We start from the raw sequence: 26,115 nt of genomic DNA, 5'->3' as shown, positions 1-26,115 counted from the left end.
CCACTAATAGCTAACTTTTGTGAAGTTTTCTTTCTATTGAGTCAAAATCAGTTCTTTATAAGAACACATTATTATAAAAGTCTCTGACCGAAGATTAAAGCCCTTATTTTGTTTTAAAAACACCACCATCAACCTCCTTCCCAGAAACAAAAATAACATACTCAATAGGAGCATGGAGTGTGCAGCTGACCCTGATCTAGTGTTAACATATTTCAAATCATGGTGGTCTCCTGTTTCACTTGTTTGACTTGGTAAATAGCCCCCCTCATTTCTGTGGCCTTTGACCCCAGTTCACCTAACATGGCTAATGATGTCAAAGAGGGCAGTTAAATAAGCCCCCACCATCTCTGGGTTATTATTATTATTATTATTATTATTATTATTATTATTATTATTATTATTATTTTTAATCTCAAACTCTTTCACCCTCATTTTCCAACTCTTAGCACTTTTAAATGATAAATAAAAATAACAGCTCTCCCTTTTCTTTGTGTAGTTGAGAAGAGCTAGATGCATATAAAAGGAATTTTAAAGGCAAGGAGAATCCTTAGAGACAGGCCTGGCTCTTGATAAACTTGGTTTTTGGAAAGTTTTTCCTTTTTGTAACTTTTCTTCTTTCTACTTCCCTTTTATAGGGACCAGTGACTTTTTTCCCTCAAAATCTGTTGTTAGAACTTGGTATATTATTTACACTTTATGTGAGTTTGTTAATTTGTTAGTCAAGGGAATATTTCATTTAACCCTATTCTAATTGTGGAGAGAAAGGACTTGTCCAGTTAAATAGATTTTTTTAGAGGCTGGGGTTAAGTGACTTGCCCAGGGTCACACAGCTAGGAAGTGTTAAGTGTCTGAGATGAGATTTGAACTCAGGTCCTCCTGAATTCAAGGCTGGTGCTCTATCCACTGCGCCACCTAGCTGCCACCTAGCTGCCCCCTAGTTAAATAGATTTTTAAGCATTAGGAAAAGAAATTTTTTGGGTAGAGTTGGGATCCTTTTGGGAAACCTAGCGCTTGTTAAAGGATGTATTCTTAGACATCTTTAGATGAAGTTAAGGATTATATAGGGGGAATTCAAGTCTTTCTTTTCAATTTCCATCTGGAGGAATTCTTGGGATTTTAGATACATGATAAAGATGCTTTAAACTATTTCTTTCCAGAATGGGGAAGGGAGGGAGTAGCTAGATTACGCATAGAGCCCCAGCCCTGGAGTCGGGAGGAATGGAGTTCAAATCAGATCTCAGAAATTTAACACTTCCAAGCTGTGTGACCTGGCAAGGCACTTAATCCCAATTGCCTCAGGGAAAAAACAAAAGCAAGGGGAAGGGAGAGGTAAGGATGAAGAATCCTGCTTTTCCTCCTATCTGCCGTTTGATACTATATGCAGCGATAGGACGTTAAGTGGCCGTTTCTGCTGCAGCCCAGCATTGACTGATGAGGCTAGAGATTGATCGGTGCCCTAGATCGAGGAAGAACATTGAATTTGGGGCCAGAGTCCTGGCTGTTTTCTACCTTATCACCTTTTGTCTGGATTATTGTAATAGCCTGCAGGTGGATCAATCCCCTCTAGCTTCTTTCCACTCCAATCCATTTGGCTAGTATCAGTGATTTTCTTAAAGCACAGGTCCAACCATCTCAACTGTTCAGTAAACTCTAGTGGTTCCCTATGGCTTCCAGGATCAAATACAAAATTCTCCATTTGCCATTCTTCCTGGCTTTCCGGAATTTTTACAACTTATTCCCTGACAGGTTCTCTTCAGTCTAGTAACACTGGCTCCTAGGCTGTTCTATAAAAGGCTCTTCTGTACTCCACCTGTTGACCTCCCTAGCTTCCTTTAAATCTCAACTAAAATCTATTCTTTTGTTGGGAGCCTCTCTCTCTTAATTCTATTGCCTTCTGTTAATTACTTACCGTTTATCCCACATAAAGCTTTGCATGTTATGTGGCTATTGGATTGTAAACTCCTTGAGGGCAGGGATTTTTTTTGTGTGTTTGACATATGGTAATCACTTAATCTGCTGCCAGGTGATGTCTTCCCCCCCACCGCTTGACATGACTGGCACTAAGACTTGCCTTTCTCCATTGACCTAGATTTCTTTTTAAAAAACTCCTGGAGTGAGGGAAAGGGTCTTGGAGGGAAGTTCATTTCTGGAATGTAAACCCTGGTTATATTTTAAGATATCTTTTTGTTCAAAATTCTTAAAATGACACCTGAAATCTTCTTGGGGCACAGTGCCATATTTAGGGGAGAAATGGGAACTATGCTAATTTGTATCTCTCTTTAAAAATGGCTTGGGTATAAGTGAATGTTAAATGAAATGAAATTATTTCCAGTAGATTTGGCCTAAATTACAGAATACAGTATTAGTATTGACATTCTGTTTCTTTGAAACATGGCTGCAACCTCTTGGACTCTCATGGCCCAGGCGGTTTTATAGTAGAATACGCTAGCTACAGACAAAACAGGCTTTTCCTCCTTCAAAGGGAGACACTCACCTCCCCCCCCCCCATAGACTATCCCTCAGTGCTTCATCCTCTCTGTCCCATCGCCCTCCACGTAAGGAAGTCCTGAGTCTCCTCCTCCTCCCACCAGATCACTGGAAGGTAGGTCCTGCTGGCAACAACTTACTTTGTTCTCACTGTCAGAGAGCACTAAATCCTGGTGGGTCACAATTTCCATGGGACTGCTCAGGAAGAGATCCTCTTCCAAGCTAGCCTCCGGACTGGGAGTTTCTGTTCTCTTCATAGGAAGGGCTGTGGGTGCTGGGGACTGCCCAAACTTGAGGTTCTTGCCCAACTGTGGCTGAAGAAAGAAAGGAAAAAAAATGAGTCAGTTTTGGAACGACCGAGCAGTTAGAAATCCTAAAACTAAGGCTTGCCCCAAGTATCTGGTAAAGGCCAGGGTATGTTCTGGATGGAACGGATTTGATTCATGAGCAAAGCAAACTAAAGCACATTGAGACAAATGAACATGATGAAGGGCTATGAGGGTAACCGGGGGCATGTTTTCAGTGTCCTGACCTCCCCCCTCCTCACCAACCATTCTCATTCTTTCCCACTGCTGGCCATGGGCGTTCTCATCCAACCAGCAAATTCCCAGATCTCTTTATAAACCTCAGAAGTGCTGGCCAGTCCCCCCTCTGCATGAACGAGATTCTTCATTCACACAAAACCCAAGGTCCTGCTCCTCCGGAATTTCCTAGCTTTCCACCGTGGGGGTGGAAGGGACTGTGACCCCTTGGAATATGGTTCTTAGTAGTCAGGATGTAGAAAATGCCATTTATTAACAAAGCTTTTTTTTTTTTTTTTTAAGTGAAGCTCTTTATAGGGAAGTTTCATTAGTGGTTCTCTTCTCTCAATTTCTGCTTTCCTTTTGGCAAATAATTCTATGGAGAAAAGAAACCGATTACACAGGAGCATGTAAAAAGAGGAATACAGAACAGTGGTGAGTGGAGAGGAAATAGAAAAAGGTAAGGAGAACTGAGGCAGGGGAAGGGAGGAAGATCAAGAATGGGGGGGCAGGTCAAAACACAGAAATGAGAAGGGAACAGGGAGAACCATTTAAAGGAAGCATACAGGTGAAAGGCCAAGGGAATAGAAATAAAATAATTTATTGGAAAAAAAGAAAAGATGAAAAAATAACACTTAAAAAAGATGGGCTCAAACATGTCCCACAGCTTCAATGCATCTGTGATCCTGTGCACAGGGGTGCTCTCTACAATGGTGTGGACAGCAACCTGTTCTTGTCAGCCTGTGCACCTGCTGCTTATTATTTCGATGACTCTCGGGCTGGGCAATGGATGGTGCCGTGGGTGACACTGTTCCAGTAAGCATGGGGCTACCTATTCATCAGTAATCTCTGTCTCTGTCTCTCTTGCAATCATTTAGCATCCCTGGAAGAATAATCATCAGTAATCTCTTTCTATCTCTCTCTGTCTCTGTCTCTCTCTCTTGCAATCATTTAGCATCACTGGAAGAATAATCATCAGTAATCTCTTTCTATCTCTCTCTGTCTCTGTCTCTCTCTCTTGCAATCATTTAGCATCACTGGAAGAATAATCATCAGTAATCTCTTTCTATCTCTCTCTGTCTCTGTCTCTCTCTCTCTCTTGCAACATTCAACATCACTGGAAGAATATTCATCAATAATCTCTGTCTGTCTGTCTCTTGCAATCATTCAGCATCACTGACAAACATTTAACAGAAATAAATAGCATTTAGAGAGGAAAAGATGTATGTGGTGATTTGAGGGAATACTGATTTGAGGGTAAACAAGGTCAAATAAGTCAGTATTCTAAATAATAGCTTTTTATTCTGGCTAATTTTTAATCTTAAAGACAAACTCAGCAATTTGGCTCCTAATAGGAGCAAGAAGATTACTGGATCTCTAGCAATAGGATTTCCAAAAGGGGTGTATTCTTCTCTGCTTCCACCCAAAGGAAACCCTACAAAGAAAGGTTTTTCATTGAATTGTGAGGTTCATAGTTACCCAATTCTATAAGCCACCCAACTTCATCAAGTGACCTTGAGGACTTCTCAGGATAAGGAACGGGGGAGAACTTCGTATGGACCCTTTGGTGCTGGAGTCTGAGCTTTACTCCACATCATAAGTGGCAATTCCACTGAACACCCTGGGGAACTGATGTCAGCCTAGATAATGAATGGCTGGAGCAGCTTGAGAGTGGGAAGCTGTAAGAGTGTCTGTCTTTCTAAGACCAGTGGGAAGGGGCAGTGAGTTCCTAGTGAAAGCCAATCCACAAGCAAGCTCTGCAGAAACAGCCAATGAACTAGGGAAGACATGGATTAACAGGAACTACACAAATTGCTTGTATCATCCATTCTTTTGGACGGCCCCCTTGTGGGAGAGTAGGAATGGGAAACCCCAAAGACTCTGGCCAAAGCAGAACAGAAGGTGGTGTTTCTTTGTTTGGGATAAAAGGAATACCCCCAGCAAACCCCGACTCATTCTGCAGTTTCAGCATTATCTTTGTTAGGAGCTCTTTCCAGGCTGCAGTTAATTGTTCTTAGTCACTTTTAGACTTCACATTCTTTTCTAGAGGAGCTCCAGTAACCCCATCCCTAACATGACCTAGATTGGGGTCATTTGTTCTAATTATAATTGAAAAAAAATACAGATTTCCTTAGGGAAGGAGCTGGGTCTAACTTTGATCCCACAGTCTTTTGTTATCTACTGTTTCTCATGCTACCACTATTGATAAGCTTTTAATTATTTTAATTCAACAGAAATATTAATATTGACCTACATTGATGCTTGGAGTAAGCCAGGAATGTAGCAAAACTTAGAACTGAGTTCCCAAGGTGGGAAAGGGGAGAGAAAGAAGATAAAGGAGGGGCCAAGGGAGGGGACTGTCAGGAAGAATGGACAGGAAGAGAAAAACTAAATATTCAAGGACCAGAAAAATAGGGAAGGGAGAGAGAAAGGACGAGGGAGAAAAGAGGGAAAAAAAGAGGTAAATTCACAGAGAAAGAGGCTAGGGGAAAAAAGTAAGCAAAAGCAGAGAAAAAGAAACCAGAAGGGGAAGAAGGTTATGAGGTACATGTGTGTGTACATGCCCTTGCCACCTGAGTGGGCACTAAAGAGACTGTTTTGTGTTCTTGATGTATTTATCTTGGCAACAGACACTTCTTACGATTGCTTTCCAGAATGAAAACATTCACCTAAATAAAAAGGGCTGATTTTAAGTCCCCCAGGAAAAAGAAACAGATTAGAAGGTGTTCCTACATTACTAACTCAAGTTTTATTGTGTTTACAGACTGAGTAGGAGGGGTGAGAGGAACTGGAGCAGTGGGAGTGGAGGTGACCAGTCCTGTATAAAACCTGTGGGAGGGGAGAATGGTGTGGGGCACTGAGAAAACCAGCTCTACATCTGTCTGTTATACGCCTAAAGCAGTGCTTTGCACACAGTAGGTGCTTAATGGCTGCGGAATTGAATTTTAGTAATAAATTAAAATAATAATTTAATAATATATTAAATAATATTTAATAATTTTAATGATTTAATAACTACAGTTCAGAAGTAGAGTTAACTTTCATTGTCTAGACAAAGACTATTTTCCTATATAGGTTATTACCAGTGGACAAAAAGGGAGATCCAGGCGGCCTTTAGTTGGCCATCTCAAAAGTAATGGCCAAAATGACAAAGAAGGCGGCCAGAACTCGGTCAGTAATTTGTGACGATCCTGCTCACTTGGACAAAGTCCCTATCCCTCTGGTAGCCATCACTTTTCATGGCAGGCAACTTCTGGTTCAGAGTCACTAAATAGTAGGTTCCTGATGCCCACCTTGGTGAACTCAGGCACAGCCATTACTAGGAAGTTTGATTCATGGGGTAAATGATATAGACCCAAACGGGGGCAGGTGCTCTAATTTACAGGCAGGAAGGGGTGGGAGAAGGCAGAGTTTTAGCCCCACAGGGAAACTCCCTGGGACATTACATTAAGCTACTTCTGATAAAGGTGGAGGTGGGAAAGAAAGTAGATTGGAGGTGAGTCCATCAAAACCTATTATATCTGGTGTTCTATTTCTATGTTTAATAGATTGTTTATTTAATAATATGTTTATTATTAATTTAATAAATTAAATAAACCTTTAATAATAATGTTTTAATTTAATAGATTGTACAAGTATAACCCATATCAGATTGCTTGCCACATTGGGGAGGGGGAAAGGGAAAGGAAGAGAGGGAGAGAAAAAAGATGGAAATTAAAATGTTATAAAAGTAAATGTTTAAAATTTAAAAATATAATAAAAGAAAAAATAAAGAATGAACTATTTCCATTTTAATTAGTCTTGCTAACCAGGGACTAAGATCTGTTATTTTTGTGTTGTTAATGCTGTCCAGGGCTTTTAAAATTTAGTGCAATGCAGCAAAGCCCCAGTCCTATGGCCCTAGTTGCCCTCTCATTTCCACCATTGTGAAATTGAATTAATGGCCAAATAAATGCATTAAGTAGACCTGGCCCTCGCCACTTTTTGATAGCATTAAGGGAAGTTTAAGATGCTCAATCATAGCAAACAACAATCTAATGAGATCTTGCTGTTTTTGTTTTTCCATGGACTTTGCTTTCCTTGGGTAGGAGACTCCAGGTGAGGAATTTTCCTCTGATAAAATAAAATGAGTAAATCTCATGCATCTAATAATCTTCTAAAACTGTCTGGGGAATAAGAGATGGAATGAGGTACCCAGGATCACAAGGCCAGAATGGTGTCCGAGGTGGGCCTGGCCAGAACTATAATAATGTCTCAGAATTCTTTGTTAAGCTTAATTAAAAGAGAGAGAGAGAGAGAGAGAGAGAGAGAGAGAGAGAGAGAGAGAGAGAGAGAGAGAGAGAGAGAGAGAGAGAGAGAGAGAGAGAAGAGAAAGAGAGAGAAAGAAGAGAATGATCCTGTAAAAATGAATGCTAAAATTTTTTCATGACATGTAACTGGGGGGAGAGAGGGGAAATAAAAAACTACTTTTCTATTAAAAAACATGATCTTCTTATATTGGGGAAGTGAACTCATAAGGTCTCTTCCCTTCATACAAATTGCAATTCATAAACTGCAGGGGACAGTATGGAAATTTTTACCCTATACATAAAATGCATGAAGTGTGGCCATGAATGGAGCTACTGTGGAGAATGGAACGCGAAATCCAAGAAGCCACATTTTCTTCATTCAGATCGGGGCATTCTGTCGGAATATGGAATGTGGCATGACGATGGCATGAGAACGCACATACATATTTATGAGGATTTTTAAAAAATCCTGTGGAAATTCCCCAGAGGGCCCTGCTTGTGCCTCCCCACACTGCCAACAGAAGCTTCTCCCAGGTGGTTCTTCAGCTCTACATGGACTCTGCTGTGCGAAAATGAAGCCGCCAGCCCTCTGAGCATCCTTCAGCTCTCACCATCTCCCCCTTCTCCCCCATCAATCTAAAGTCATCAGCCCCATTTAGAAGTTTGTAACAGTCTACAATCTCCGCTTTTGTCCTTGACAGCTGCAGGGGAACTTTAAGCGTTGAAATCCCCAAACATATCATGTTCCCTATTAGGAGGAGCCCAAGGCGCCCGGCTTTCGCAGGATGGCTGCTCCCTCTCCTGACAGGGCCCTATCAGGATGTAATGACCTGACTTAAAATTCCCAAGCCTCCCCTGTTTAACATGACTCAGGTCTGGCACCTCGGGTTCCAGATCTGATCTCAGCTCTGATGGACAACCGACTGTACTTAATGTTAAGGAGGCTCTGGCCAAAAGGGGAAAAACTCCAAGCTTGCAAACGCTCAGAGCCACAGAGGGCAAAAGTGCCCCTCCATCATCCACAGGGGCACCTCAGCTAAGAAGCCGGGTGAACCTCTGCAGCCACCAGGAGGGCCAGGATATGTCCCAGACTCAGCCAAGTGTGGGCTTGTGGCCATCAAATCTCACCTGAGAGATGCACTTGGGTGAACACTAGGTGGCCATCTCTCCCAACAGCTCTGGAGCCCCTGAAAGTTTTCTCCAGGAAAATGCCTGTCACCCTTTCCTGTGGCATTTGGGCAGACCCTTATTTAACAGGGATTTCTAAAAACAACCAGCCAGTCATTCTGGGAGTGAATTTTCCCCCAAACTGGCTGTGATTCAGGACCCCGTCTCTTCCTGCAGACACACACGCGCCCAGACACACAGATGCTCATGCTCATCCCAATGAACACGCACCCCATGCGGATGCATGTGGGTGGCCAGTCCTGTCGTGCAGCTCACTAAGCAGCAAGACCAGTGTCATGTTGTCATGGGAAAGGCAAAGCTCTCATGCAAGTCAACTCGGAGTTACCGGGGTTTCTAAGACTTACCAGGAACATACTGCTTAGTCGACTGCAAAATAAAGCACAATCTTTTGGGGGTGACTCAGTTATTGATTACAACACACCAATAAGCACATTCCCTATGATGGCAGCCGCGTTATTGGACGGACAACCGGCCTCCCTATTTTGCACTTTAAAACTACGGCCCCAAACTAGACGTCCCACAATAGGGTCCATGTGGTTGAATTTGCTCTTAAAACTCAACACTCGTTAACAGATGTCAAAGTAGAAGCCAAACTGTGTGTTTCTGATTTTCTTATATATTTCCTCCCTATGGCAATGGACTTAAACTTGGAGGGAACAGAGCAAAGGACAGAGAAAGACTTTTGGAATATCCTGGTTTTTGCGCAGCACCTTGAGTAGAATTAATTTGACAATTTGATGATGGATGTTCATTTTTCGTGATTAAAGAGCTATATGGTTCAGTGTATTGAACTGTAATCTTGCCAGCACAGTGTTAAGAGTGAGGCCTTAGAGTGATAAAGCAGAAACCATTTAAAATTATCCATCATCATTATGTAATTCTTTTAAGACACCTCTAGGGAAGAGGTCCTTTTAAAAAATTCCATTTTAATTTATTTTCAGCTTCAAATTCCCATCTCCCCATCCATTGAGAAAGCATAGTCCATTGCAAATATGAATAGTGAATTAAAACAAATTCCCACATTGACCATGCTCTAAAATACATATCTATCTATGTATCTATATATTTATCAATCTGCACAGAGCAGGAGTTCTTAACTTTTTAGGGTGTCATCAACCCTTTGGCAGCCTGGTAAAGTTTATGGGATCCCTTCTCAGAACAATGCTTTTAAATGAATATAATACAATATGTAAGGGGTTATCAAGGAGAGATGGTGAAAATGAAGATGTCATTTTTTTCCCCCTCAAGTTCATGGATTCTCTTCTCCAATTTACCCCATGAGGTCTTTGGACTCTAGTAGACTTAAGAAACCCTGCTCCAGAGATTTCCCATGTAATTCTATTTTCTGATAGAACAAATCTAGAAACTTAAAAAGATTTTTAAAAAATTAAACTAGTAAAGATTAAAAAATGATTTAAAAGGAAAAAAAAACTACATAATTCCAAACTTCTTAGAAATGAAAGTAATATTAAACTAGATTACCCCTCTTCCTCTTAAAAACTTTTGCTAAAGATTTACTGTCAGCCTTCTTTCAGTCCCTCCTTTCTCATTCCTCCTAAGTCACTGCTCCTTCTGGGTATCGTAAATAGCAAAGCCCAATTGACAGAAGCCACAGATAGGATACCATTAGGAGCCACTAGAATTACATTAGGGGAAGGATCAAGGACATGTGGAATATTAAGGGGATTCATGTTCAGAGAAGGGAGGCATTTGAAGATTTTTTTCTAACTCAAGATTCTCTAATGGAGTTATGGTGGAAAATGAGATCAAGAGCAGAGGAGGCCAGAGAAAACTATCTGGAACTCTTCTAGTAGGTTGTTTGGGGGGTTTTTTGTTTTGTTTTTCTTGTCACTATTTGTTATGCTCTCTACTGGGTTGACGCAAAATACCCGCCTGCAGAACTTGTTGGGCAGTGATTGAACAATGCTTTGGGTGCAGAGATTAGTCAATGTTGGGTAAGAGCAATGAGGAAGTTTAAAGAAAATGGCAAATTTCTTTCTAAATGCTTGAGCTAAATAATGTAAGTAAATAGCAATGCCTTAAGTGTTCACTCGACTGGATTTAAAGAAAGGTAGCAATTAGGCAACCAGCCTTATTCACAAAGTGGACGCCTGAGTATGCTGCTAGAGGGTTGTATGTCTTCCACATAGGAAGCTGGACAAATTCCCCACTGCTTTTTTTAAATTCCATCATATCAGATCATATTTTATAATGACTTATTCTCTTCCATCATCATTAAGTGGGTGAGGGGGCTTCCATTTGATTTGGTTTTATGAAGAATCAGTGGCTAACTGTGGAAAGGTACTGAGGAGATAAAACGTGGAAGGCTGGAAGTGAGTTTCCTGAAAGAGTCATTTTGAGAAGTTTGAAAACATTACAATCTCAAGCCCTAAATTCTGATGTGGCCACTGGGGCGGAACATTTCTTTCAGAAGCAAGGCTAGAGTCATTGTGGAACAATGGGTTTTTCCTCTTTAACCTTGCATCTTTTCCCTATTGCCTTCAATCTGAATCCTCAGTTAAAAAGGAGGCTGAAATTTGGGACAGAAAGTAGATAATGTCAGGCAGGTGAGAAATAAAATTGTGGACATCTTCCTGATGATTAAAAGGCTCTTACCGGACAGAGTGAAACTCCTGTCTCTCTCTTTGGTGGCTACCTTTGTGTCATCTTGATCTTTTGTATGTGACCAGACTAGAGAGCTCCCCATTTTCTTCCTTGGCTGGACCCCATATTTTCAGCTCTTAACTCCGGGTCCCAAGCTTTCTTACCTGATGAGTTTTGACTTTGCCCAGAATGTTGTCCTGTGATACTGCTTGAACTGTCTGCTCACTTTCTGCTCCCCCATCAGGGATAAAAATACTGTCATGGGAAAACGCCCGGGTTCCCATAGTATAGTTGAAGGACCTGGAATAAAAACCATGTGCTTTATTTTATTAAAGTGAATAAAAATTGTTTTTTGCAATTCAGTTTTCATTCTTTTCTAAGAGCTTCTCTCTCTCTGATCAAGGACTTGACATTTTGTTCTTTGTTGGAGAGCAACAGTGCTGTTATTTGGTCAGGATGATGAGGACCATAGGCCCAAGAGAACAGATGTCTCACAGGTTCATAGTATAAAACCATTATATTGTAAAAAAAAAAAAAAACAGAGGCATTTAGAAAGGTAAATGGTGAAGAGAGCCAGCATTCAACCTTCTGAAGAAGTTTTTATTTGCCCATTGTGATTTGAAAGACCCTTCCCATCAGTGAATACTTTTGTCATCCTCTAAATTACAGATTGCAAATTCCCTGAGAGTGAGGATTATTTCATTCTTTATGTTTGTGTCCCTAGTACTTAGCACAGTACCTGTCTGGTACATAGTAGGCATTTAATAAGTGCTTGTTGTACTGTAATAGGCATTATGGGAAACTCAGAAGTCAAAGACAATCCTTCCACTGAGGAATTTATAATTCAACTAAAGAGGAAATATAGACATATGGAGAACAATTAGAGAATAAGGGAAGACTGTACCAGTTGTTTTAGATTATAAGTGCTACAGAAATTCTGAAAACCAACAGACGGCTCTTATTCTGGGGCCTGGGCTTTCAGGGAAGGTAGCTTCTTATATCTGATACCCATTCCTTAAGGATCTGTTGATTGAGAAGTCAAAGGTTCCAAGTATGAACCCAGAAATGATCTGACAACCAGCTAAGTTTTAAGAAGTTAATCACCAGAAGGCTGGTGATCAATTAAATCAATAAACATTTAAGTATCTACTATGTTCCAGGCATTGGAAACAGATTTTAAAAAATGAAATAATCCCTGTTCTCAGATTATATTCAATAGGGGTAAACAACATGTGTATATCTGTGCATATACACACATATATGTATGTAAAGAACAACTATTTTGAGAATACAAAATAAAATACAAAGTTTTGCAATTTTTTAACCAAACCAATTTATATGTGAGCTCCTATCTGCATTAGTGGAGGGACTATCAATACCATTGAAATCATGGCTCTTTTAAAGCACTTGAAGACATAACAAGGGGAGATTGGACTTGAAAGAATTATAATATTTCTATTTTCATAGAGCCAGAGGGAAGGCATTACAGGTATGGGGAACATCTCAAGCAAAAGCAGAGAGGCTTATTATCCATGGAATGTGTTAGAGGTGGTGAGGAGCCTACCTGGAATCAATGATTTCCATTAGAGAACAGTGGGAGATTCTATTGGATAGAAATGATAGGAAAAATCCAAAGATGCCAGAGGAAGGGAGTCTTGATTTTATCTAGTAGACAAGATGGAACCCAGAGAAGATTTTTAAGAATGGGAGAATAATGATGGAAGAAATATCTGGGTAGATGGCAAGACATTAAATGGCTACTTAATACCCTGGAGGATGTAATAATAAAAGAACTTCTGTCATTGTAAAAATACTTTCACTACCTCACACTTTTATACTACTTCACAACTTAAGAAGAATCTTCCTTACAACAGTCATATGAAGAAAATTAACAATAATGACTCATTTCTAGCACATAGAACACACTTCTCTCATGATATCCCCATGGAGGATGCAAGTATCTTGTAGATGAGAAGATTTAACCTCCAAAGTGATCTGCTCAATGTTCAAAAGTAATAAAGGGTAAACTAGAATTTAAAACCAGATCTCTTTGGTCTGTAAATCTAAAGCTCTCTTTCTTCTATATCATGCTGTTCCTCTTGAATAACAATTCACATTTTTCAGTATTTTTCAGATGCAATATAGCGTAGGGGATAGAGTGCTGCCTTGAAGACCAAAAGACTGGGTTCAAGTCCTACCTTTGATACATCCCAGTTGTGTGAATCTGGACAAGTTAATCAACTCCTCAGTCTGCTAGGCAATGCTTCAAAACTCTAAGCTTTTAAAGTGCTGACTTGTATTACTAGAAGGAGTTCCCTATGCCAGTGAGATCACAGGTTCAGTCCCTTACAGATTACAAAGTACTTTTATCACAATCTTTTTTTTAATATTAAAAAGTTTTAAAAAGTATATTTATTTAAAACTTAAAAACAAAATAGAAAAAGGAAAAAATATTAAGTTTTCACATCAGAACATAAAGGAGGATTCAAAATATTTAACAATAAAGTTCCATTTCAAGTAAGCATATATAATAATAGAAGACATTATATTCAGAACTGTCCATCTTTGCTTCCTTGTAGGTTTTCTTTTGTTCTCTGTTTGTACTTTTTACTTTATTCTTTTTCTCTCCTTTTCTTTCCCTCTACCTCCCCCAAATAGGCTATAGTTAAGCATTGATATATTTATGTATACATATACACACATATATACACAAATACATATACAAATACACACACACATATATATATACACACATGCATGTATATACATGCAGATACATTTAAAGTAATATTAATATGGCTGACATATAAAAACCTTTTGAGGGTGCATAGGAGAAGTTTCCTAATTTCCATCTTACAAATGAGGAAACAAGTTCATAGTTGCTCACTGACTTTCCTAGGCTCATATGGCTAGCAACTGTGGAAGCTGGGACTTAAACCTGATCTCCTGATTCTCAGCTCTTTCCCCATTTGGACACAGAACATATTAAAGGACTTGGTTTCCTGGCATTTACTTACAAGTTATTAAATCATGCCAGGACAGCAGCAGGGCAGAGAGCTTCCATGAAGTAGATCAGGCAGGCTGCCATTGCTTTCAGGCACTGAGAATGTTCAGGGATGTTAGGTTAATGCTGCTTGCGTCCTTTACCCACCAAACTGGGCCTAATGTTCAAGTGCTACCTGTAGCAGGCTAGCTCTGGACGGCAGTCTACTCTGTTACCGTCCTATTTTCACCACCCTCTGGTTGGGTAGGTAGGGTTCAACTTTGAAATACTGTTGGTCTGTCCAAGGCTAGTCTCGTTTAGAAAGACTGATGACCACATTGAAACACCTGAGTTTCTAGATGCCCTGTGCAATGTTCAGCTTCTTTCCTCAGCTAAGATTCAATCTTAAAAGCAAACCCCAAATCAAAATGACCATCTGGTCAGGGAGCTACTGGACACTACTTTTCCTCTGATCATTCAAAGCTTCATACATGGGAGCCATTTTCCAATAAAAGCCTCAAGATACTCAAGAGCTCCAGTTTCACACCCAAGTTTAGGAACAAAATAGAAGCTGAATTCAGTTAAAATGTTCCTTCTTGACCTGTATGTGCAAGAATGTTTATGGCAGCCCTCTTTGTAGTGGCCAGAAACTAGAAACTACGTGGATGCCCATCAATTGGAGAATGGCTGAATAAATTGTGGTATATGAATGTTATGGAATATTATTGTTCTGTAAGAAATGACCAACAGGATGACTTCAGAAAGGCCTGGAGAGACTGACAGGAACTGATGCTGAGTGAAATAAGCAGGACCAGAAGATCATTATATATTTCAACAACAATACTATATGATGATCAATTCTGATGGACGTGGCCCTCTTCAACAATGAGATGAACCAAATCAGTTCCAATAGAGCAGTGATGAACTGAACCAGCTACACCCAGTGAAAGAACTCTGGGAGATGACGAAGAACCACTACATAGAATTCCCAATCCCTCTATTTTTGTCTGCCTGCGTTTTGGATTTCCTTCACAGGTTAATTGTACATTATTTCAAAGTCCGATTCTTTTTGTACCACAAAACAACTGTTTGGACATGTCTACATATATTGTATTTAGTTTATACTTTAACATCTTTAACATGTATTAGTCAACCTGCCATCTGGGGGAGGGGAAGGAGGGGAAAAATTAGAACAAAAGGTTTGGCAATTGTCAATGTTGTAAAATTACCCAGGCATATATCTGGTAAATAAAAACTATTATTAAAAAAAAACAAAATGTTCCTTCTCATTGGAGAATGAAGAGTATGAAGTATTGTGGGACAATCAATGGATTTGAAATTAGAACACCCAGAGAGTTGAGTTTTTGCCAAAGTGGTGCCACAAGGAAATAAGTTCTCATCTCCGAGTTCCAATTTTTTTTTTTTCTATAAAAAGGATAGTACCAGAACTCCTTACATCACAAAGGAAAGTTTTATAAATTGTAAAGAGAAAGGAATAGGAATGGGACCTGCAATTTTGCAGGTGTAGAAATATCCTAGCAAGAATTTCTTCTTGCTGTATGTGAGCACCTTCTCTGCAATTGAAAGTCTTGGCTGGTTGCCTGTAGCATCAGGAAACGGAGTGATTTGCACGTAGCTAGTATCTGCAGGAGCAGTCTTTCTGGCTCCAAGGGCATCTCTATCCACTATGCTATATTGCCTCTCAGAATTCTAAATCACCACATAAAATGAGTTATTATTATTGGTATAATCTTCCTCATCCATGCTTTATCAGATTCCCAGTGGCTTCAAACAACCAGGATATCACCACGGACACAGAGAGAAACAAACAAAAACATCTTTTCTAAGTAGGGCCTTATTCTACAGGGATGACAGAGCATTCTCCAGCTGAGGTCTCCTGAAATCCTGACTTATATGCAAAATTAAGGCTACTGATTTAAGAAGTCAGGTTATCCGATTTCACTTGGCAACCTTCAGCTGCTGGAAATCATAGTAGCCAGCAGATAAGAAGGGAATGGTAGATGGATTTGGGATACAGGGATGTTTGGAGACTATTGCTAGCAGATTTACTGAGAATACCTGCTGACAGTAAGGAAGCAAAGGGAATCACCAACTAGGAAAACTTTGTAGTCAGTAGTGAGTACTGGGCTCTTTGATGTGTTCTATGTCCAGCTGTGTAAGGAACATGACTCTTAGAGTTAGATGCCCAGAGACAAAAAGTCCAGAGCACCCCCCGCAACTTCTGAAGACCTCACTATTGTTTCATGAGATGATTTGTGTAATGCACTTTGTAAACTTATATAAATATCAGTTATTATTATTATTACAGCACAATAAATCATGTTCATGAGTACCTTGGTCACCAAGGAAATATTAAAGCATGTTTAGTATACTCTGTTTAAGAAGGCAGGGAAGCGTGTAGTTTATTTGGGAAGATTTCCATTGCAAATGGTTAAAATAAAAAGCAAAGCAACTTCAGTTCTTGAAGGAGTATGCTTTACATTTAGCTAAAACACTGCATTTCCCCACAATGCCAGAAAACTAAGAACCTACTCTACGTGTCCAGATTCATGTCCAACTCAATTCGAACAAAGTCCTCATCACAGCCTTTCTTCTCCATTTCATCCCCACACATACAATTAAGCTTGCAAACTTTCAGCTTACTAAAGAAACTCTTTGGAACAAAAGTCTAGTTTTCATTACAGAATGATCTGCTTTCTTTGCCCTCTCAGGAAACTTACCAAAAATTCATTGTTATGAGACAGAAAATAATGAGTTTTGGTTTAATTTCTTTGTGGTATATTACACAATGAAATTAGAGGACCAATCTGTCCCTGTTACACAAATGGCATTCGTTCATTCATTCATACACATGCTCATATACACGTATACCAAAACACATTTATACGTATGTATAGGTAAATTATGTGTTGACTGCTTAGTAAATATTTATTATTTTAAATATAACCCATTCCTATTCTCCCAGTCATTCATTCATTTAGCTAATAAGCATCCATCCATCCATCCATCCATCCATCCATCCATCCATCCAATCTGTCTACCTGTCTGTCTTTCCATCTATCCATCTATCCATCCATCCAGTCTGTCTGCCTGTCTGACTCTTTCCAGTCATCCATCTATCCATTTATCTATCTATCCATCTCCTGGTTAGTGTTCTCCCCTCATCTGGTACTGAAAATATCATTAGAATGCAAGTTCTTTCAATTCTAGAAAACTCTAGATGGAAAAACACTATCCATATCTATAGAATGAACTATGGAGTCTGAATGCAGAACAAAGTGTATTATTTTTCACTTTTGTTATTGTTCTTTTCTTTTTCATGGTTTTTCCCATTTGTTCCAATTTTTCTTTTACAACATGTTTAATGTGGAATGTTTAATATGATTGAACATATATGACCTATATTGGATTAATTGCCATTTGGGGTGAGGAGAGGGAAGGAAAAAAAGAAAGCAAAATCAATTAAAAATAAATGTAAAAAACTAATAGACAAACTTAAAAAAAAAGAATATAAGCTCTTTGAGGGTAGGGACTGTTTCTACCTTGATTTTTGTCCCCAGTGCTTAGCACAGTGCCTGATATACAGTAAGTGCTTTTAAAATGATTGTTGACCAAATAAATGAGAGATACTAAAGACATATGCAATTCTTCTAAACATTTCCATATTTGTCATGTTTCACAAGAAAAATCAGATCAAAAGGGAAAAAATTAGAAAGAAAAAAGAAAACAAGCAAACAAACACCAACAACAAAGGTGAAAATATCTTGCTTTGATCTACATTGTCTCCATAGTTCTCTCTCTCAATGTGGATGACACTTTCCATCACAAGTCTTTTGGAATTACATTTAAAAAATAAGCTTTGAAAAGTCACAAGGTACCTTAACATATTGGGTTTTTTTTTTGTTTTTTTTTTTTTTGGTATTGATAATTCCATTTGACAACAATTCTCTGTTTCTTAGGGAATATGATTTTTAGGTCTATTGTTTTGTTTTCTTTCCTGCTCTCTTCCTTCTTCTCTCCATCCCCTCTCTCACTCCACCCTTCCCTCCCTCCCCTCCCTCTTTCTCCCTCCCTCCTTCCTTCCCTTCTTTTCCTTTCTCCTTTCCCTTTCCCTCTCCCCCTCTCCCTCTCCTCTTCTCTCCTCTCCCTCTCTTCTACTCTCCCTCTCCCTCTCCCAATCTCTCTCTTCCTCTCCCTTTCCCTCTTTCTGGCAATTGGGGTTAAGTGACTTGCCCAGGGTCACACAGCTAGGAAATCTTAAGTGTCTGAATCCAGATTTGAACTCAGGTCCTCCTGACTTCAGGTGATTAGAACTATTGTTTTCACATCCCAAAGAATCATGTTTGGAATAATCTATATTGTATTTTCAATCTAATTCACCCCATTTTTTAGATATTCAGTTATGCTAGAGGTGATTCTCTTTTTAGAAATAAAAAACTAGAAGGGAGAACATCCCTAAAACTCCTTTATCTGCAATGAGGAGTGCTTAGGAAGCCCATTCTTTCTTGCTCAAGGCTTGTGCGTGGCTCCCAGATGTGGCAGCCAGGATTTCCTCCCTTTGCCATTCCAGATGCCCCCGTAGAGCCATTAGGTGACTTGTTAGGAAGCAGCAGCAGGAGGAATCTCTGCTTTTTCACTTTCTCAGTTCCATCCTCTGAGACTCTCTCCCATAATGGCTGGACTCCTCTTCTTCAGTTGAAGAAAGGGCTGGGTTCTTCCTCAGAGATAGTGCATCCTAACAAACGGAGTGAAATACCTTTCTCCTAACCTTCCAATCCCCGACTGTCTAGTGTTTGGTCTCGAGTTCACTTTGCGCCCTTTTAGATGTAAGCAGTTAAACTGCTCAACTAATCAATGAGTTTTGCAGTCTCTTCCTCTCCATCAAAACATAATTAGGCTTTTAAAAAATATGGCACGGGAAGGTGTGGGTATAAAAAATCAATTTCACCCAACTTCCTGTTGATTCCCGTGAATTGCCGCTTGGCCAGCGATGTCACAATCACCTCACAAAATGAGGTCTTTGGGCACAAAGTTTTCTCTGACCTTCATCAAACCAAAGAGTGCTTACATTTAAATTAAAAAATATATTTTCCAATCTGCACCTTGATAAAATAGTGCGAAGCTTCTTGGACAGAGAGGGAAAGGCGTTTTTGCTAAGCAGGATGAGGTGGCCCCTGTCAGGCACAGTAGTTACAGCATGTGGGGATTATCTGTAACATAGATGAGCAAACACAAGGCCACAGAAGTTGGGCATATTACTGCCCAAGGCCACAGGGCTAGTTAGTGACAAAGTTTCAGCTGGAATCTTGGCTTCCTGGTTCTAAATGTAGGGTTCTTTGCATTATACTAGGCCCTGGCCATATGTCTGGAAGGCTATTGTTAGAAAGATGTATTATCTGGGAAGAAAAACACAATAGTGTGGATTGTCTCTCTGTGCAATGTCTCTGTCTCTCTCTGTTTCTCTGTCTCTCTCTTCTGCCTGTTTCTGTCTCTGTCTCTCTCATTTTTCCCTCTCTCCATCTCTCCCTCTTTCTTTTCCTCTCTCTGTCTCTGTCTCTCTCTCTGTCTGCCTGTTTCTTTCTCTGTCTCATCTCTCCATCTCTGTCTCTCTGTCTCTGTCTCTCTCATCTGTCTCTCTGTCTCTGTCTCTCTCATCTCTGTATGTGTGTCTCTCTCCCCCCTCTCTTTCTCTCCCTCCTTTCCTCTCCCCCTCTTTCTCCCTCCCTCTCTCTCTTCCCCTTCCTCTCTCTCTCTCCTCTCCCTCTCTGTCTTTATGTTTATCTCCTTCTTTCCTTCCTTCTCTTTCTACCCCCCCACACAACTCTCTATAACACCCTACATCTTTACAATTACACAATTGACAGAAATTAGATTCAAAAATGAAAGGGAAAAAGCAACTTTAGAGTCTCTTTAACAAGGATTCTCTCATGCATATGTGATGGTCCAAAACATTTTATTTTCTGGGTCTGTCTTTCTGGCAATGGGATATGTCTGTATTCCTAATGGGATTCACCAGATGCATCTTATCCAGTTAGTTCTACCCTGTCCTTTTCCAGGAATACCTCATTTCTGGAGCCTCCCATGGTAGGGACTTCCAGGCTCTATATGACCTTGCAAAGTGGTCCTGCTTCCCTACCTGTGAGACAAGAAGTGGGAAAACAGAAAAAAAAAAACTACAGATAGATTTTGCCTTTCCCTCTGATGTTTTTTTGTATCTGGGAGTGTGGGGTTCCCATTCCAAAATAGCAGCCTGGGAGATACAGCGGACCTGGTTGGGAAGACTTCCTTTTCTTGGATTTCTTGGATCCCTTCCTTCCTCTAGGCTAAGGCCTGGATCTCCCAGCTGAGTTTTGGACATATCTTGCCCCTCCAGAGATCCAATTTTGCCCTGATTTTTTAGATGACTCTAACCCAGATGTATCCTTACCTCCTAATCCCCCTCCCCATGCCCCATGTAGCTAGGCCACAAGCTTCCTGAGCTATAACAGATTAAATAATTTTGCCTTTTGGTATCATTGACCTGCTTTACTGCTTTTTCTGGAAGTCTCTAAGGTCCCCTGAAAGCAGCTCCACAGGCTAGAACAAGGTGTTAGCATAAAAGAACATTCACTAGTAAATGTGAGTGAAGAAATAGATGGTTCTGTTCAATGTCCTTCTGATCACAAATGTCAAATGAGGCACGAGACACTGAGATGAATTCCTGCTAAAGATGGTCTATACAAGAGGGGTCAAACCCAGGGTAGCACTATTGAGTACACCTGAAGATTAAAATTCAGCTCTTAACTGATTTTAAGGTATTGATATATCAACAAAAAAGAAACAAGAAATATATAAACATGTATGGTTTTGTAAGTTAACATGTATGTCCCCCATTTCTACTGAATTTGACATCACTAGTCTATCTTTCTCTAGAAGAAACCTTATCTAAGGTCTAAAGGGAAGAAAGAGGCAATTTCTCTAGAAGGCAAAGTTCTCCATATGATTCTTGTTTGTAGATATTATGCTCCTAGTTATCAAGCCCCAGATGATAGTGATTAGTTGAAATCTTTTTTTTTTTTATTCATGCCATTACACTGATGAGTGAAGGTTCCAAGAAAACACTGATATAAAACATTTTCAAATATATATACTAGTCGAAGTTTCCAATATACATTAACTGGCCTAGGTACTTGAGCTCAGGTGGAGTTAAATCATAAAATTTGCATTAAATTCACCTTTTAGATTAGGGGCAACCCCTCCCCGCCCATTTTCAGATTCAATTCTTTCCATTTTATAGATTAGAACAAAATGAGATGCTCCTGAAATATTTTGCATTCATTAAAAGTAGATTTACCATAGCATTTTCACTCTTTTTGTTGTTGTTTACTTGCATTTTATTTTGCTTCTTTTTTTTTATGGTTTGATTTTTCTTGTGCAGCACAATAACTGTGCAAATATGTATGCATGTATTGGATTTAATATATATTTCTACCATGTTTAACATATATTGGATTACTTGCCATCTAGGAGAGGGTGTGAGGAAAGGGAGGAAGACTGGGATACAAGGTATTGCAAGGGCTAATGTTGAAGAATTGTCCATGCATATGTTTTGAAAAATAAAAAAGTTTTAATGAAAAAGGAGCTTTACTTGACAAGACATGGAAAAGAAATTCAACAAGATTCAGTTGCCCAAGAGTCTTGATCTGATGCCTGGGGGAACAGTTGGAGCTCCTTCCACCCCTGGCCCTATTTTTGCACTCAGACAACCAGAAGGCTACCTCAAAAGCCTAAATTGTAGTCCCATGAGTCAGTTAAGACTTGAGGACGATTTCCATACCTTTTCAGGAAAAACCCAACATATGGGTATAGTTGTGGCAAAAACTATCACTGTCTGCAGGACCCTAGAAATATTGTTCCAAGATAAAGCCTACTTCTTGGCTGATCCCCAAATGCTATTCCTCCTGGCTATCCATAAGGCAACCCCCTTGAGATAAAAAGCAACTACTCTCTTTTTTCTAGCTTCTACAGACCTCTCTAGATTAAAAAAGTGGAGAAAATGGGTTCTGATTTTGCTTCCCATCCCAACAGCCTTTTTTTTTTTTCATAAATTTAAATGGCATTTAAGGAGAATGTGGTTTTAAATTGTGACCAGATGGAGAGTATTATTTATTAGACTTCACCACAGCTGCCTGGCAGAAGTGTGCTTAAGTAGCCAAATATTCCACAGATCCTAACTATTGATATTACCTACTAATTAACTGTTCTACTCCCTAATTAACTTTTTAATATCTATTGAATACTATGTATGAGCTAAACACCATATGAGCATGGACATTTAGAAAATTAAATTCAAGGACCCTGGGACCCAAGATTAAAAAAAAACCATTTTGATAACTCTATGTCAACAGGTCAGTAGTATGCATTTTATTTTATGCATTGAAAAGCATTATTCTGAGAAGAGGTCCATAGATGGCGAAAGATATAAAATGTGTCAAGAAACGCTTAATTAGTTCAATCATCAGACAAGGAAAGTGAGATTTCAAACAGTCACGGGTCAAGTTCCTGGAGGCTCATGTTTCAATTTGACAATATAGATATTTAGCTTTCTCTTCCTTCTTTTGTTCTAGCAAATACAGGAGAATGGCAGATGGTAATATCAGAAGGCTTGGGGAAATTTGCACCTCTGCACAGGACAAGTAAGGATCACTGATTTCTTATCAGACTTTCCAATAAGCCAGGGCAGCCAGGTGCAGCAGTGCATAGAGTGCTGAGCCAGGAGTACTTGAGTTCAAATCTGATCTCAGACATTTACTAGCTATGTGAGCCTGGGTAAGTCACTTAACCCTGCCTGCCTCAGTTTACTCATTTGGAAAAGGCAAAGGCAAATGACTTCAATATCTCAGCCAAGAAAACCCCAAAGGAGAGAGCCACCACCCAACACAAAAACTTAGGTTTAGGTACCACTTCTAATATATCTTTTTCCTGTGATCTTGCTTAAGTCCCTCTCAGTGTTCTAGTCAACTGTCCAGCATTCCACTTTTGTAGAGGGTGCTGATTCCATACCAAAGAAATCACTCCAGTCAAAAACCAAATAAATAAAACTTTAAATAAGGTAACATGGAACAGTGGAAAGGGCTGGGCTTGCTCTCCCATTTACTAGTTACGTGATCTCAGGGCATATTTTGTCACAGAGCTTCAGTCACCCAATATTTATTAAGCATCTATTCTGTGTTCTGTCAAATGCTAGGTTTACAAAGAAAGGCAAAAGCAGTACCTGCCCTCAAGGAGCTTACATTCTAATTAGAGTATCAAACATGACAAAAAGAACTAGGTGCATTTACCTCTCTCCCTGCCCCCCTCTCTGTCCCTGGCTGTTTCTCCCTCCCGGCCTCTCTTTTCTATCTCTGTCCATCTGTCTCTGTCTTTCTTTTCTATTTCTCTGTCTCTGTCCATGTCTTTCTTTTCTGTTTCTGTTTCTCTCTCTGTCTCTAACACTGTCTCTGTTTCTGTCTGTTCCTACCTGTCTCTCCATCTGTCTTTGTGTTTCTCTGTCTCTCTTTGTCTCTAACTCTATCTGTCTCTCTATCTGTCTCCTTTCTGTCTCTGTTTCTCTGTGCTTGGCTGTCTCTCCATCTGTCTTTCTCTCTGTCTGTCTGTCTGTTTCTGTCTCTATTTCTCTCTCTCATAGAAAGAAGGTAATCTCAGAGGGAAAAGCTGTTACTGAGGGTGATGGAAAAAGGCCTGTAGTAGCTGGGATTTGAACTGAATCTTGCAGGAAGCCAGCTGTTTGACATTTTTATTTTTAAAATAAGGATGATAATTTATGTAGTATCTAACTTACAGAGCTGTTGTGAAGATAAACTGACATGGTTCTGGGAAAGTGTTTTCTATCGATAGAGCACTTTATTATGCATGTAATTTATTACTATTAGAATCAATGCTGAAATTTAAACAGAATAGTCCATGGGTGGAATTTCAGTTTATTTTAATGAGGGGGAAAAAAAAAACCTCTTGGTACAAGTGATAACGAGACTGAGGCAGGATCGGGGTGGGTAGGAATACAATTTTCCATAACAGTATCCATGCAGAGGTCATCCAAGTTTTTTATTCCTCAAGCATAAGAATCATAAACAATTAATGATCAAGCTAGTCGGGTTTTCTTTTGGCGAGCAGTTCACCAAGACCAGGGACCCAGAAGTCTGCTGCTTTCTCATATAACCTTCATTTTATAGGGGGACTGAGAAGCACACCAATTATGTGGCAACATGAAGCTGCCTCCTGACAAGTAGGGAGTGGGTGAGAGACCTATAAACACCCAGCTGGAGGGATCTCTGCACCATAACAGTGGTTCAAGCTTAAATTTGGATAGGGCCTGAAGCTCGGCGCCCAGTAAGCCGAGACTTGTACGGCACAGGAGAAGGGGAGGTCATAAGGAAAGGGGCTCCCTTAGATCCTTGGTTTCTAAGGAATAATCAAGATCAACTAACAGAGTCAAATCTAGGATCTAGACACCCAGAATTCAGTCAATAAATACTTGTTAAATACCTTTTATATCGCAGGTGCTGTGCTAAGGGCTACAAATATGAAAAATAAATCTCCACTCTTGAAAAGATTGCAATCTTATGGGAGAAGACAACATACAAAAAACATATGGAAAGCAGGAATTGGGAAGTAAGATGACTGGAACAATGACAGAGAAATGCAGGCTGATGGGAAATGAAAAGCTGGCTGGCCTGGAAGGCCTCCCTAAATTTAAGTTTAGGGAAGAAGTCTCCCTTCTGCTCTCTAATCAGAGAATGGGAAAGGCCCCAGGGACAGAAGTGCTGATGTGAACTTGAAGAATGAAGAGTTTCCTTGAGAATCTAGCAGAGAATAGTCAGGTGGGAAATAAAGAGGAATAATGAATATGGCCTTTAAAGTGGACTGCAAATAAATGTTTCTAAGAACTTAATAATCTCTCCTAAGGTAGATGGCACCATCTCCATGTGAACAAGTAAGGGATAAGATTCCTTCCTTCCTTCCTTCCTTCCTTCCTTCCTTCCTTCCTTCCTTCCTTCCTTCCTTCCTTCCTTCCTTCCTTCCTTCCTTCCTTCCTTCCTTCCTTCCTTCCTTCCTTCCTTCCTTCCTTCCTTCCTTCCTTCCTTCCTTCCTTCTTTCTTTCTTTCTTTCTTTCTCATTTATTTGTTTATCTTAATACACATTGCTTTATGAATCATGTTGGAAAATGAAAAATCAGAGCAAAAAGGAAAAATCATGGGAGAGATTTTTAAAAACCCAGAAAAAAAGTGAACCTAAAATGTTTTATATTAAGTTTCCTTAGTTTTTTCTTTCTTTCTTTCTTTCCTTTTTTCTGGATGTAAATGGCATTTTCTGTATGAAGTCTATTGGGATTACTTTGAAAGATTCCTTCTTTCTCATTTCTGTCTACATCCTTCCCTCTTCTTCTCTTAGTGGCAATGAGAATGATTTCCACAGAAGATTATCTTATGCAAAGTCTGAAAGGAAGAGAGATTATGAGGTCTTGCCTGATGCTTCCAAATCACCCCAAAGAGTCTTGTGTTTTGGTCAACTTGCTTCTGATGCTCTCCTCCTCCAACTATCTTAATGCTACAGCTTATAGGAAACACTCTGAGATTGCCAACTTGTGAATTTTCAACTAACTCTTTTTATTTAAAAAAGAAATTCTTGCAAATCTCTCCATACTTCCAACACAGGTCCTTTTCTAATGTTTTAATTAGAAATTAAATCTAGACGATCTTTGGACATTTCTCAATTTGGTTGCATCTCTCTCTTATGCTCAACAATAATCTAAAGCCAAATTCATCATCTGTATTCTCTGCTCCTGTCCTGACTCTTGTCACCTAGACTTTTTATGCTATTTTATTTTGCTAAGTGAGGTCAGGTCAATATTTGACACAATGAATAGAAAACTGGGCCTGGAATAAGGAAAACCTAAGATTAAATGTAGTTTTAGACACTTTCACACAAGTCATTTTGTATCTATCTACCTCAGTTTCCTAATCTGTAAGATGGGGATAATAGT

General features: G+C 39.6%; 1 protein-coding gene across 3 annotated transcripts in view; it reads right to left on the bottom strand.

Annotated features, from left to right (window-relative positions):
• Positions 1 to 26,115, bottom strand: part of CRACD (capping protein inhibiting regulator of actin dynamics) — a 265,993-nt gene that overhangs the window by 31,693 nt on the left and 208,185 nt on the right. For all 3 annotated transcript variants that reach the window (XM_074276139.1, XM_074276140.1, XM_074276141.1), the window contains exons 4-5: positions 11,254 to 11,389; positions 2,628 to 2,801 (exon numbers count right to left, since the gene is read on the bottom strand). In XM_074276139.1, the coding sequence (XP_074132240.1) occupies positions 2,628 to 2,801; positions 11,254 to 11,373 (294 nt within the window). In that variant the 5' untranslated portion in view covers positions 11,374 to 11,389. The remainder of the gene's footprint in view (positions 1 to 2,627; positions 2,802 to 11,253; positions 11,390 to 26,115) is intronic.

This window comes from Sminthopsis crassicaudata, chromosome 6 (assembly GCF_048593235.1).
Source record: "Sminthopsis crassicaudata isolate SCR6 chromosome 6, ASM4859323v1, whole genome shotgun sequence".
Taxonomy (NCBI): Eukaryota; Metazoa; Chordata; class Mammalia; order Dasyuromorphia; family Dasyuridae; genus Sminthopsis; species Sminthopsis crassicaudata.
The sequence above is the reverse complement of the archived record's forward strand: the minus strand, read 5'-3'. Positions and strand labels throughout refer to the sequence as shown.